Below are 11,119 nucleotides of genomic sequence, written 5' to 3'. Positions count from 1 at the left end.
ACACACACACACACACACACACAATGTGTCTAACAATTAAAGACACAATACTCGTGCGCAGGTAAAACATATTAAAGTGAACAGAAAAGTTCTTTATTATTTCGCAAAGTTCGCAATAGTTATTAAAGAATTAATTAAAGAATATTAGTGAATGAATATATGCGGAAAGCAGTAGGACAATATCTATAAGCACAAATCTGAATGTAGATGTCTCAAATTTGTTGACAATTTTCTAAAAGTAGTAGATAGAATATGATGCTGAATACATTGCATGCATATTTGCCGTTACCAGATCAGAAAAAAATTTTAAACATTCAGTTTCTTCAGTCTGTCCTGTAAAACTTGTCCCACAGCTTTAGGCACATTGATTTATCAATTTTCTTTAATTAACATCTCAATAATTATTGTGATTATTTGCGAAATAATACAGAACTTTTTCGTTTAATTTGATAATCTCTTCTTGCACACGAGCATTGCTATGTCTCGAATATACTGTATAAGGATCTCTGATAATTCGCACCTACTATTTACATAGAGTATTAGTATTTTCCTTATGGAAAAAAGAGTCAAAAAGTCATGAGCAATTTTTTCCTACTTAATAAATAATCATTAAGTAAAATCCAATCAATTAGCACCAACTTTTAAGCGGATGCACGTTCGTAAATCACGTTCTAGATTTTGTATTATATTTTTTATAGAATCATATCATAAAAGTTATTTAAGACACCTTACTCACCGCGGGTGTTGGATTCTGACATTAGAGACGAGAAATAAAACATTGAAAATTCTTGCATATTTTCAAATAGAAAGATATTTGAATAAAAAATTAAAAAAAAAAGACATTTCAGATTGTTTAAGCATATTTGTAAAATATGTCGAAAACTAACCTTCTCCCTTAACAGTTAATAAATAATCACAAACGTGACAAAATCATGAGGAAACGTATATTAAAAAGGAAAGGCGCATGTCACATTAATTTTATTGACCGCCATTTATTGACTGTCTAGAGCAGGGCTCGGCATATTTTGCCCATTTCGTCCATCTCGGGAGCTGCGCCTTTTATCTCCCTTTTGCCGCGCAGTGGGCCTCGCAAGTGACGGTCGTGCCTCTAAGCTTGGAACTGCGACTAGCCGCGACCGTCACTTGCGAGGCTCGCCGCGCGGCAAGGGAATCAAGGCGTAGCTCCCGAAAATCGGCCGAAATGGGCAAAATGTGCCGAGCCCTAGTCTAGAGGAAAGAATAGTTTTCAAAGTATTTTACAAGTATGCTCAAGTGATCTTAGTAGTGTCCTCTCATGCAAACATCATTGTATTTGAAAATAACATGTAAAGACTTGGACACAAGTTTTTTTACTTCTGATATCATGAATCAAGAATTTCGTGACATCTTAAAGAACAAATAATCTTTCTACACATGAGATATATATGAAAAATACTAACAAGTCTGTTATTTTTAAAATAATATTCAAAACTATCTAATAAAAGATATACGCGAAGAAATAAAATATCTGTAAATTACCTTAGCATGTCACCTAACTGTATAGGATTATTATGGATCCTTAAAGACAAATATAAGATTGCCCATAATTTCATAGGTGTAATTAATTCCGGCCCTATTTTATACTGACTAGTTATGTAACTTGTTTTAAATTTATTGCGTTTATTTCGTGGTACTTTCTTCGCTATGCTTTTTACTTTTTTTGCTTCCTTTCTAGCAGAAGAATTAAATTGTACCCTGTAAAAGAAGTGTTGAGAAGATGCCAAATAGCATGTAGTACAAAACCTTACTTTATACCTTACTGCTTGTATACTTTTTTATAGTTTATACCTTCCATAGTTTTCAGGCCGTCCTGTGCTAGACTGCACACTATATACACTTTGATTAAATCCACTAAGTGCATCTCCTTCTGAACTTGCTTGTGATTGCATAAACCTATCATAGTCAGCAGTACTCATAAGTTTCTGTAAATAGGAGATATTATGTTTATAATACAGAAATCTGTTTTTACAATGTGTCACAAATTTTGGGACAGCTAATTATCTAAAAAATTACTGCTATACTGGAAAAATTCAAACAAAAATGGTAAGATTTGGAAAAATCTTTAATGGCACATAAGGAGCTAGCACGGATGTTTTAGTGCTATTAAATACTAATATAACTTTAATATTAATATGATTGCGAGAGGATAAAAATGTCCAGTATGTCAAACGCACGTATCGAAATTTTCTCTTCGATTACCGTACGCGGAGAATCAACCTTCCATACTTAGACCGATCCTTGAGTCCCAATTTTAAATATATATTTAATTAAAATCCCAAACCCCCATTAAACCGAAGACTCAAATAGATTCCTTTTTTATATGTTGCGAAAAAACTGCCTCCGCCAGGACTCGAACCTGGAACCTCCCCACTTTGGGGTTTGGGATTTTAATTAAATATATATTTAAAATTGGGACTCAAGGATCGGTCTAAGTATGGAAGGTTGATTCTCCGCGTACGGTAATCGAAGAGAAAATTTCGATACGTGCGTTTGACATACTGGACATTTTTATTCTCCCACAATCATATTAATATTAAAGTTATATTAGTATTTAATAGCACTAAGACATCCGTGCTAGCTCCTTATGTGCCATTAATATTTCACTATTAGTTAACTCTATCAAGGAGCGTTCTATTATTTCGGAAAAATCTTTAAATTGGTGATATTTATTTGACCTTAAAATGACCTCAAAAAGTTCTGTAAAAGTCAATTTTAAAGGAGGAAGTGCAATTTAAGTCAATTTTTGTCTATTAAAAGTAACATTAATGGAATATAAATTTACATTATATGGGTTATTTAATATATAAAAATAATAATTAATATCACTAGTAGCTCGTGGGAACATTTTGAAAACTGCCTTGTTATATAGCCAAGTGACTTGCTGATATGAGTTCTCTAATGATATAACTAATCCTGTGTTTCTGGCTTACTTCCCATTCGGTATTACAAAAACTGTTACAAATACGATTCACTTCCTTTTAGAGGATTTTATATGAATTTAGAAGATAATATAAATGCTAATTGCATATAAATCAGGAAGGTAGAAATGAAGACTCCGCGTTGTCACCTCGTATATTTATGAACTGCGAATCCTCTATTCTCGATTAAGTCTGGGAATAAGAGTAAATTACAATTGAAAAAGTCTGTAAATATGTTTTAGAAACACTAATATATCAATAAAATATTATTATAATTGAAATCGTAATGATTAAAATATAGATAAGGACCTCACGTCACTCGTAGATTTAATGACTCAAAACACTTTCTACTTTTCATTATATCTGGTAGGAAAAATAACTAAACATTGAAGAAATCTGTAAATATCTCAGAAACCCTTTATTTAGTAATCGAAGTATGTTATAAATTATAAGTCTCTTTATTTTAGCTTTATAAATTTTAACTTTAATTATAACTTTATAAATTATAACATACTTCGATTATACCCAGATAGCCAAACCTGCGCGAGCAGATTTTGCGCAGAGTCTATTAACAGTATCTGTGACAGAAAGACAACAGATTGCACGCAGTATCTGTTTATCAGATTCTGACGACAGATTGGAGATAGTTTGCTCGCAGAATCTGCTAACAGATTCTAACGGCAGCAAGATCTGCGCGCATTCTGCTGCCAATCAAAGCCTGTTCAGCAAACTCTATCGACAATCTAACAGCAGATTGGGGACGCAGATGTCTATGGATTCTGCTCGAATCTGTCACCAGTCTGACGTCTGCGCACAAATTGCTTACTGGGTACTAAATAAAAGGTTTCTGAAATATTTGCAGATTTATTCAATATTTAGTTATTTTTCTTACTAGATATAATGGAGAGTAGAGAGGGTTTTGAGCCATTAAATCCACGAGTGACACCGTGAGGTCCTTATCTGTACTTTAATCATTACGATTTCAATTATAATATTATTTCATTGATATATTGGTTTTCCTAAAACATATTTACTGACTTTTTCAATTTCAATTTACTCCTATTCCTAGACTTAATCGAGAATAGAGAATTCGCAGTTCATAAATATACGAGGTGACAACGCGGAGTCTTCATTTCTACCTTCCTGACTTATATATGCAATTGTCATTCATGTTATCTTCTAAATTCATATAAAATCCTCTAAAAGGAAGAATAGTGAATCGTATTTGTAACAATTTTTGTAATACCGAATGGGAAGTAAACCAGAAACAGAATTAGTTATATCATTAGAGAACTCATATCAGCGAGTCACTTGGCTATATAACAAGACAGTTTTCAAAATGTTCCCACGAGCTACTAGTGATATAATTATTTTTATATATTAGATAACCCATATAATGTAAATTTATGTTCCATTAAAGTTTTATGTTCCATTAAAGTTTACTTTTAATGGACAGAAATCGACTCAAATTGCACTCCCTCCTTTTAAATGGAATCTTAACTTGTCTCACACAAACAAACGAGATTCTCCTACAGATTAGTTCATTTGGCAATCATATCAAACAGCAATGGTTAGATTGTTATTAATCATACTCTCTTCACTTTAGATGGAATTATATACACATATTTTTTCACATATGAATCAATTTGCTTTGTTATTCTGCATATAAAAGTACTGAAGTGAAGAGAAGTGAATGCTTTTCTCAAGATTTTTTATAGTTGATCCTAATATTTTTCAGTCTAAGATATGAATTGTCTTGTATTCACTTTTCGACAACTGCACTTAAATATCTTTGTATATAAAATGTTGAGAGAAATCGATTAATGATACTAATCTTTGCACCAGTGCATCAATAAAACTGTGAAATGCAACAAAATCTTTTTAATAGTTCCTTTATGATTTTTAATCTTTTGCAAATTTGCCAATATTTTAATCATCTCACATAAGGTTCAAAATATCTATTGTTTTACACTGAACATTTAGAGGTCGACTTTTTGTCAAGCAACAATTATAATAAGTATTATAAGATTTTTTTATATTTCACATATTTGCCATGTATCTAGATATGTTAATAAAGATATAAACTTGTAATAGTCACCTTTAAAAAAAAGTTTTATCCTATAGAGTTAACAACAATCGATTTCATATATTATTCTACATACAAAAGTATTTAGATGTTAAAAAGTGAATAGTTTATGAACTATTTTATATTTTGAACTGGAAACTATCAAAATTAAATATAAAATACCTGAAAAGTAATTATTTTCCAAAGATTTTACTCCAGTACTTTCATGTGCAGAATGACCAGAGAAATTAATTTATGATTGAAAAAAACCTATATAATCCTGTAAAAAATTAAAGTTAATCTCAATAGAGCATTTTCAGGTTATTCTAAGATCAAATATCACAAATTAATATTTTTAAATCCTATTATTTTTGTTTGAGACATTTTTCCAATATAGCAATAATTTTTTAGATAATTAACTATTTTAAAACTTTTAGCATACACTGTATATTAAATAATATTTAAATTATAGGCCATACTTTATTTCTATTTAATTCTCTTAAAGAACTTCCTTCACTTTGATAAGCAGAAGTTTTAGAACTTGTTACACTACCATCAATCTTCTTTCGTTTTCTAATTCTTTTCTGTACAAAAACTTTACCAGATATAATTTCAGCATCTCTGCAAAAATATATGATACAATCAATTGCTATTTTTATTATTGTATTAATAAGTATTTTTAATAGTAATTTTTATTATCGTATTATAAATATAAATGGTGCAATAAATAGGTGTATTTATATAATTTAGTAAAAACTTAATTTAGTTTAAACTTATCATGTTAAGAATAAATGATTTTTAAAGAATACAAATGATACAAACCTTTTTTTATATCTTCTAGCTAGTTTTGGCATAAGTTTCTGTTTTGTTGATGTAAAAGCTACTTCTAATTTCCCAAGATATCTTGCCCATAATTGTAATACTGTTACTTTTATATCCACAGGTGCACCAAGTTCAATAAGTTCATTTGTTAAACCAATCAAAATAAAATTATACAATTCCCACGACGTCCATCCGAGCTCTTTGTCTATACATAAGCAAATGTTAAACTTACATGTCATCAATAACAGAGATAATTGAAACTTGTTTGATTCTGTGAATATTATTTTTTTAAGTTACACAAGTTCTGTTTTAAAAAAAGAATAGCAAACCTATCCTGTTACGCCTCGCATTAGAAATTCTCATTTTCCGCAGTTTTGTAGTATCATCTACACGCACTTCTAATATCTGTTCTTTGATACCCTAAGAATATTTTATATTATAGCACATGTTACTTCGATACAATATAAACATTATTTATGAAACTTACCTCGTATGTACTTTGACATGTTGCACAAAAGAAATAACCGGACTTGTTATAAAAATCGCTACAACCACAGATACCGCACTTTTCCATCTTATTTTCCTGAAAATATTTAGTAATATTCAGTAACTGCACAAAATCAAAAATAATATAAATAATTTTACGTTTAAACTTTCAGGTTATGAGAGTCTGAGATCTGTACTTTTTAGCTACACTGGTGCAATAAGTTAAGCCAGCGGCACACAATAGGTTTGTTCGAGTTGCTTGTACTTTTCACACTTTTACACTTAATTCCCGTTGCACACTAGTGCATTCCAAACAACACAAATTTTCAAAAATACATTCTGAAGACGGAGTTTTCAAGACGGAGGGATGTCATCAGAATATTCTTAGGACGTCCTTTGAAAATGTCTGAAAATAGCTAATATCCAATAAGTTTATTCACATTAATTGAATTTTTTACACTTTCACACTTAGTGCACATTAATTCTTTATGGCTTCTGCACACAGGATGCGGTAATACTTGCCGCGCGGCGGAAGTCCGCGCGACAGCCAATCAATATGTTGTTTTTCCGTAAGAGCTAGAAGGTTATTACGGAAAGCAGTATATTGATTGGCTGTCGCGCGAACTTCCGCCGCGCGGCAAGCATTACCGCGTCCTGTGTGCAAGAGTCATTAGAGGTTATAAAAATGGCGTCATGTTTTCCGTTCGTGTTACGAATGTAAGTGCAATTCTGATACACTTTTCACTCTTGCTTGAGATCAAGTGTAAAAAGAATATCAAAATTGCAATTACACTCGTAACACGAACGGAACTCATGACGTCATTTTTAGTACCTCTAAAGAATTAATGTGCACTAAGTATGAAAGTGTAAAAAGTTCAATTAATGCAAATAAACTTATTGGATATTAACTATTTTCAAACCGCTCACATCTTCTAAGGACGTCCTAAAAATATTCTGATGACATCCCTCCGTCCTAAAAACGTCTTCAGAACGTATTTTGGAAAATTTGTATTGTATGAGGTGCATTAGTGTGCAACGGGCATTAGGTGTAAAAATATGAATAATACAAGCAACTTGAACAAACCTAAAGCCCATCTACAATTGCGTGAACGTGGATGTAAGTGGTTGTAAGTGATTACGACACCAATCAGAGTAAAGCAATCAGTGAATAAAACATTCGGATTGGTTGACTCTTACGTTCACGACTACGCTTACGCAATTGTAGAATGGGCTTAATGGGTGAGTTCTTTTATTCGCAACAGACACAACCCGATGCATCCGATGCATAATTTAATCGTTCTGTATATCCAATTGCGCACATCAAGTTGCAGATTGTATAAATTTTAACCGTTCTTTAATTTAAGTTGCAAGCAGAATTGTGCAACTGCTTGCAACTTTTATCATCCCAATTCAAGCGGCTGCCGAAAAATTGGAGCCTAATGGCTCCTGCACACAGGATGCGGTAATATTTGCCGCGCGGTGAAAGTTCGCGCGACAGCCAATCAATATGCTGCTTTCCATAATAATCTTCTAGCTCTTACGGAAAAACAACATATTGATTAGCTGTCGCGCGGCAAGCATTACCGCATACTGTGTGCAGGAGCCATGAGTTCCGAATGTGCAGGAACCTTAAGTACGAATTCGGTTCTTTGATGTGCAGAAAGTAGTTTCTTAGACAGCACACAATATTTAGGATAAATATTTATTTCGAATTATTTCTTAAAAATATTATATAAATATAATATAAATATTTTATATACATGAAGGAAAAAGTATCAAAATCTTTATTGAAAATATTATTAAAAATATTATTAAATATTATTAAAATACAGACTAAATATTTTATATACATGAAGGAAAAAGTATCAAAATCTTTATTGAAAATATTATTAAAAATATTATTAAATATTATTAAAATACAGACTAAATATTTTATATAATATTTATAGTAAACGAAAAATAAATATTCGTAGTAATATTTTGTAAATATATCTATTTATTATATATGAAAAAAATAAATGTAATTATTTAAAATTATTAAATTAATAAAAAAATAAGAAGTTTAAATCTCAGCTATGGTAAGCAAATTTTCAAAGTACAATTTAAATTCAATTAAGTAGCGTGTGAAACAATAAAATGGAAATTTTAAGAAAAATTCAGGAAAAGAGAAAAATGTATATAAATGTATATATTTTAATAAATATTTTTATAATATTTATGAGATAAATATTTTTCATCTATTGAATCTAAGGTCACAAAAAATATTTTGTAAATATATTTGTAAATATATTTATGAAACATTTTGGTAAATATTCATAAAATACCCTTATAGAAATATCATACTAAGAAATACTGAAAAATTATTAGTGATTAAATATTACCAGTAATTCAGTAATTTTTTGGCCAGTACTTAATTTCTGGTGAATACTGATAATAAAATCACTGTTAAATATTGATAGTAATCAAATACTGAGAATTATTATGCGAAGGTGAAAAATGAGAAAATCATAATGTTTACAAAAATATACTTATATTCCTAATTTTCTCATGTCTTATAAACTACTAGATATCGAAGGTTGTCAACATATTTCAAACTTTCATGAATCCTCCTGCGATAATTTCGATCCCAAGCGGTGTATACCGCTGATATACCCATCCTTGTCCTGACCGCATTAAACTGTTGCTTAACCTGACGAACGGCGCGCACGCGGTGACTCTGATGACTCCAACGATGTTCTTACAATTCATGCTTATATAATGTATCCTTATAGTGTTCACAGTATATTATAACATACCTAGCAAACACCAAATAATAGTTATATAATTTTTACTTGTTGTTTATTGGATAATTTGTTGATAGATATTGAAACAATGCAACATTCGATATGCGATGAATATTGATGTAATGTAGTAAACCAGTAATAATTATTTTTACATTTTTAACAAAATGTTATAATGATTAATCCAACAAAAAAAATTAAAAAATCCAAGAAAATCCAAATTAAACAAATCGAATTACTAAATTTTGAGAGAAACTTTTAAAAAATATTATTTAAAACAATAGTGTTGTTTCATCAAATGACATGGTTTCCTTGAACGAAATAAAAATTTTATTTTCATTATTTTAAAAAATGATATTTCGTTTAAGAATATAATATTTTAATGAAATAAAAAAAACCACAAAATTAAATAAGTACGAATATTAAATTTAAAGAAAGTATTTTCTCCGAAAAAACGGTATAAGAAGTATAAAAAATATGCAATAAGACAAATTAATAATTGCCACTAAAGAGTGCTATTCTAAGTACTATTCTGTAAGTATTATTGATGTAAAACATTACTGAATTTGAAATACAAGTAACAAAAATAACTAGTAAATAAATAAAATATATTATATACGTAATATTTTTTTTTAATATTGCTGCAATATTGCTAAAGTAATATTGTAAATTAATGTCACTGCAAAGTCTCTGCAACATTGCACTGCAATATGCAATCTTGCAACGTTGTAGCAATCCTTTATAGAAATATCATACTAAGAATCATTGATAATTACTTATTTTCAGTATTAAAAATACTGGATAATAAGTAATTATCATTGATTCTTAGTATGATATTTCTATAAGGGGCAGCAAAGTCTGCGCAGTTTCTGTTGCAAATCTGCTGTCAAATCGCTACAAGCTCTGCGTAGTTTATGCTGAAAATGTGCAGTAATTATCCGACAACAAGCTCTGTCGCATATCTGGCGGCAATTTGGCAGTAAGATTTGATATAACAGATCCTGCATCAAGTTTGTTATCTATTTACCATCAAAAATTGATAGCAAGCTCTGCTCGAAATCTGTTCGCGCAGGTTTGGCTATCTGGATGAATAAATTTATAAAGCGCCTTAAGGGTTTCAAAATTGTCAGAGAAAATAAGTTCGTCGATATATAAATCGGTATAGCCCAGACGCTGTAATTCCAGCATTAGTTCGATTGTGTGAACATCCCTAAGAATCTCTACTCGTGCCTAACGCCGTCATTGGAAACTGATTATGTCGAGCTGTACGTCACTTCACGCATGCGCAGAAGGGCTCCTGTCATTTAGAAAATATCGCGAACTCCCAGCACTGTACACAGACAGAGACGCTTTGTCTATTTGTGTGACGATCCTCGTCACATGGATTCTAACACTGAACTCTGTATGAACCCCAGAAAAAATAACGTAAGCAATCGAGAGCCATGTAAATGTGTGTCTAAAAGCTATCGCACACAAATTGACATAACTGCATATGCATAGCATAAGACCGTATGTACCAATGAGCATCGAGTATTAAGTCGCCATATTGGTGTTCGATGCTTAATATTCGATGCTCATTGGTCCATACGATCTTATGCTATGCATATGCAATTATGTCAATTTGTGTGCGATAGCCCTAACGCTTTAGTTCATTGACATAAGAATAAACCGAACATAAGACTCGAGATCTGAAAACGTAAAACAGAGTTCAGCACATGTGACATATTTCGGCCGATTTTCGATTGAGATTATAATAAAAAGCGGTAGCAACCCATACAGCACAGAAGCTTGCAGCAACATTGCTACAACGTTGCAAGATTACATATTGCAGTGTAATGTTGCAGAGACATTGCAGTGACATTAATTTGCAATATTACTTTAGCAATATTGCAGCACTCCCTTATAGAAATATCATATTAAGAATCATTGATAATTACTTATTTTCAGTATTAAAAATACTGGATAATAAGTAATTATCAATGATTCTTAGTATGATATTTCTATAAGGG

The 11,119-nt window shown here is 30.9% G+C and overlaps 1 protein-coding gene across 3 annotated transcripts in view; it reads right to left on the bottom strand.

The window, feature by feature from the left end:
* The window catches only part of LOC116846156 (TATA box-binding protein-associated factor RNA polymerase I subunit B), an 18,125-nt gene extending 11,573 nt beyond the window's left edge, over positions 1 to 6,552 (bottom strand). For 2 of the 3 annotated variants that reach the window (XM_032819643.1, XM_032819645.1), the window contains exons 1-6: positions 6,332 to 6,548; positions 6,174 to 6,264; positions 5,845 to 6,049; positions 5,502 to 5,643; positions 1,828 to 1,961; positions 1,519 to 1,734 (exon numbers count right to left, since the gene is read on the bottom strand). In XM_032819643.1, the coding sequence (XP_032675534.1) occupies positions 1,519 to 1,734; positions 1,828 to 1,961; positions 5,502 to 5,643; positions 5,845 to 6,049; positions 6,174 to 6,264; positions 6,332 to 6,418 (875 nt within the window). In that variant the 5' untranslated portion in view covers positions 6,419 to 6,548. Of the gene's footprint in view, positions 1 to 1,518; positions 1,735 to 1,827; positions 1,962 to 5,501; positions 5,644 to 5,844; positions 6,050 to 6,173; positions 6,265 to 6,331 lie in introns of all 3 variants that reach the window. The other variant, XM_032819642.1, reaches the window with a different exon arrangement.
* Positions 6,553 to 11,119: the final 4,567 nt, after the last annotated feature.

This window comes from Odontomachus brunneus, unplaced genomic scaffold (assembly GCF_010583005.1).
Source record: "Odontomachus brunneus isolate Ranch 3 - 2012 unplaced genomic scaffold, Obru_v1 Obru_scaffold_061, whole genome shotgun sequence".
Lineage (NCBI taxonomy): Eukaryota > Metazoa > Arthropoda > Insecta > Hymenoptera > Formicidae > Odontomachus > Odontomachus brunneus.
Note: the sequence above shows the minus strand (reverse complement) of the source record. Positions and strands in the feature narration are given on the sequence as shown.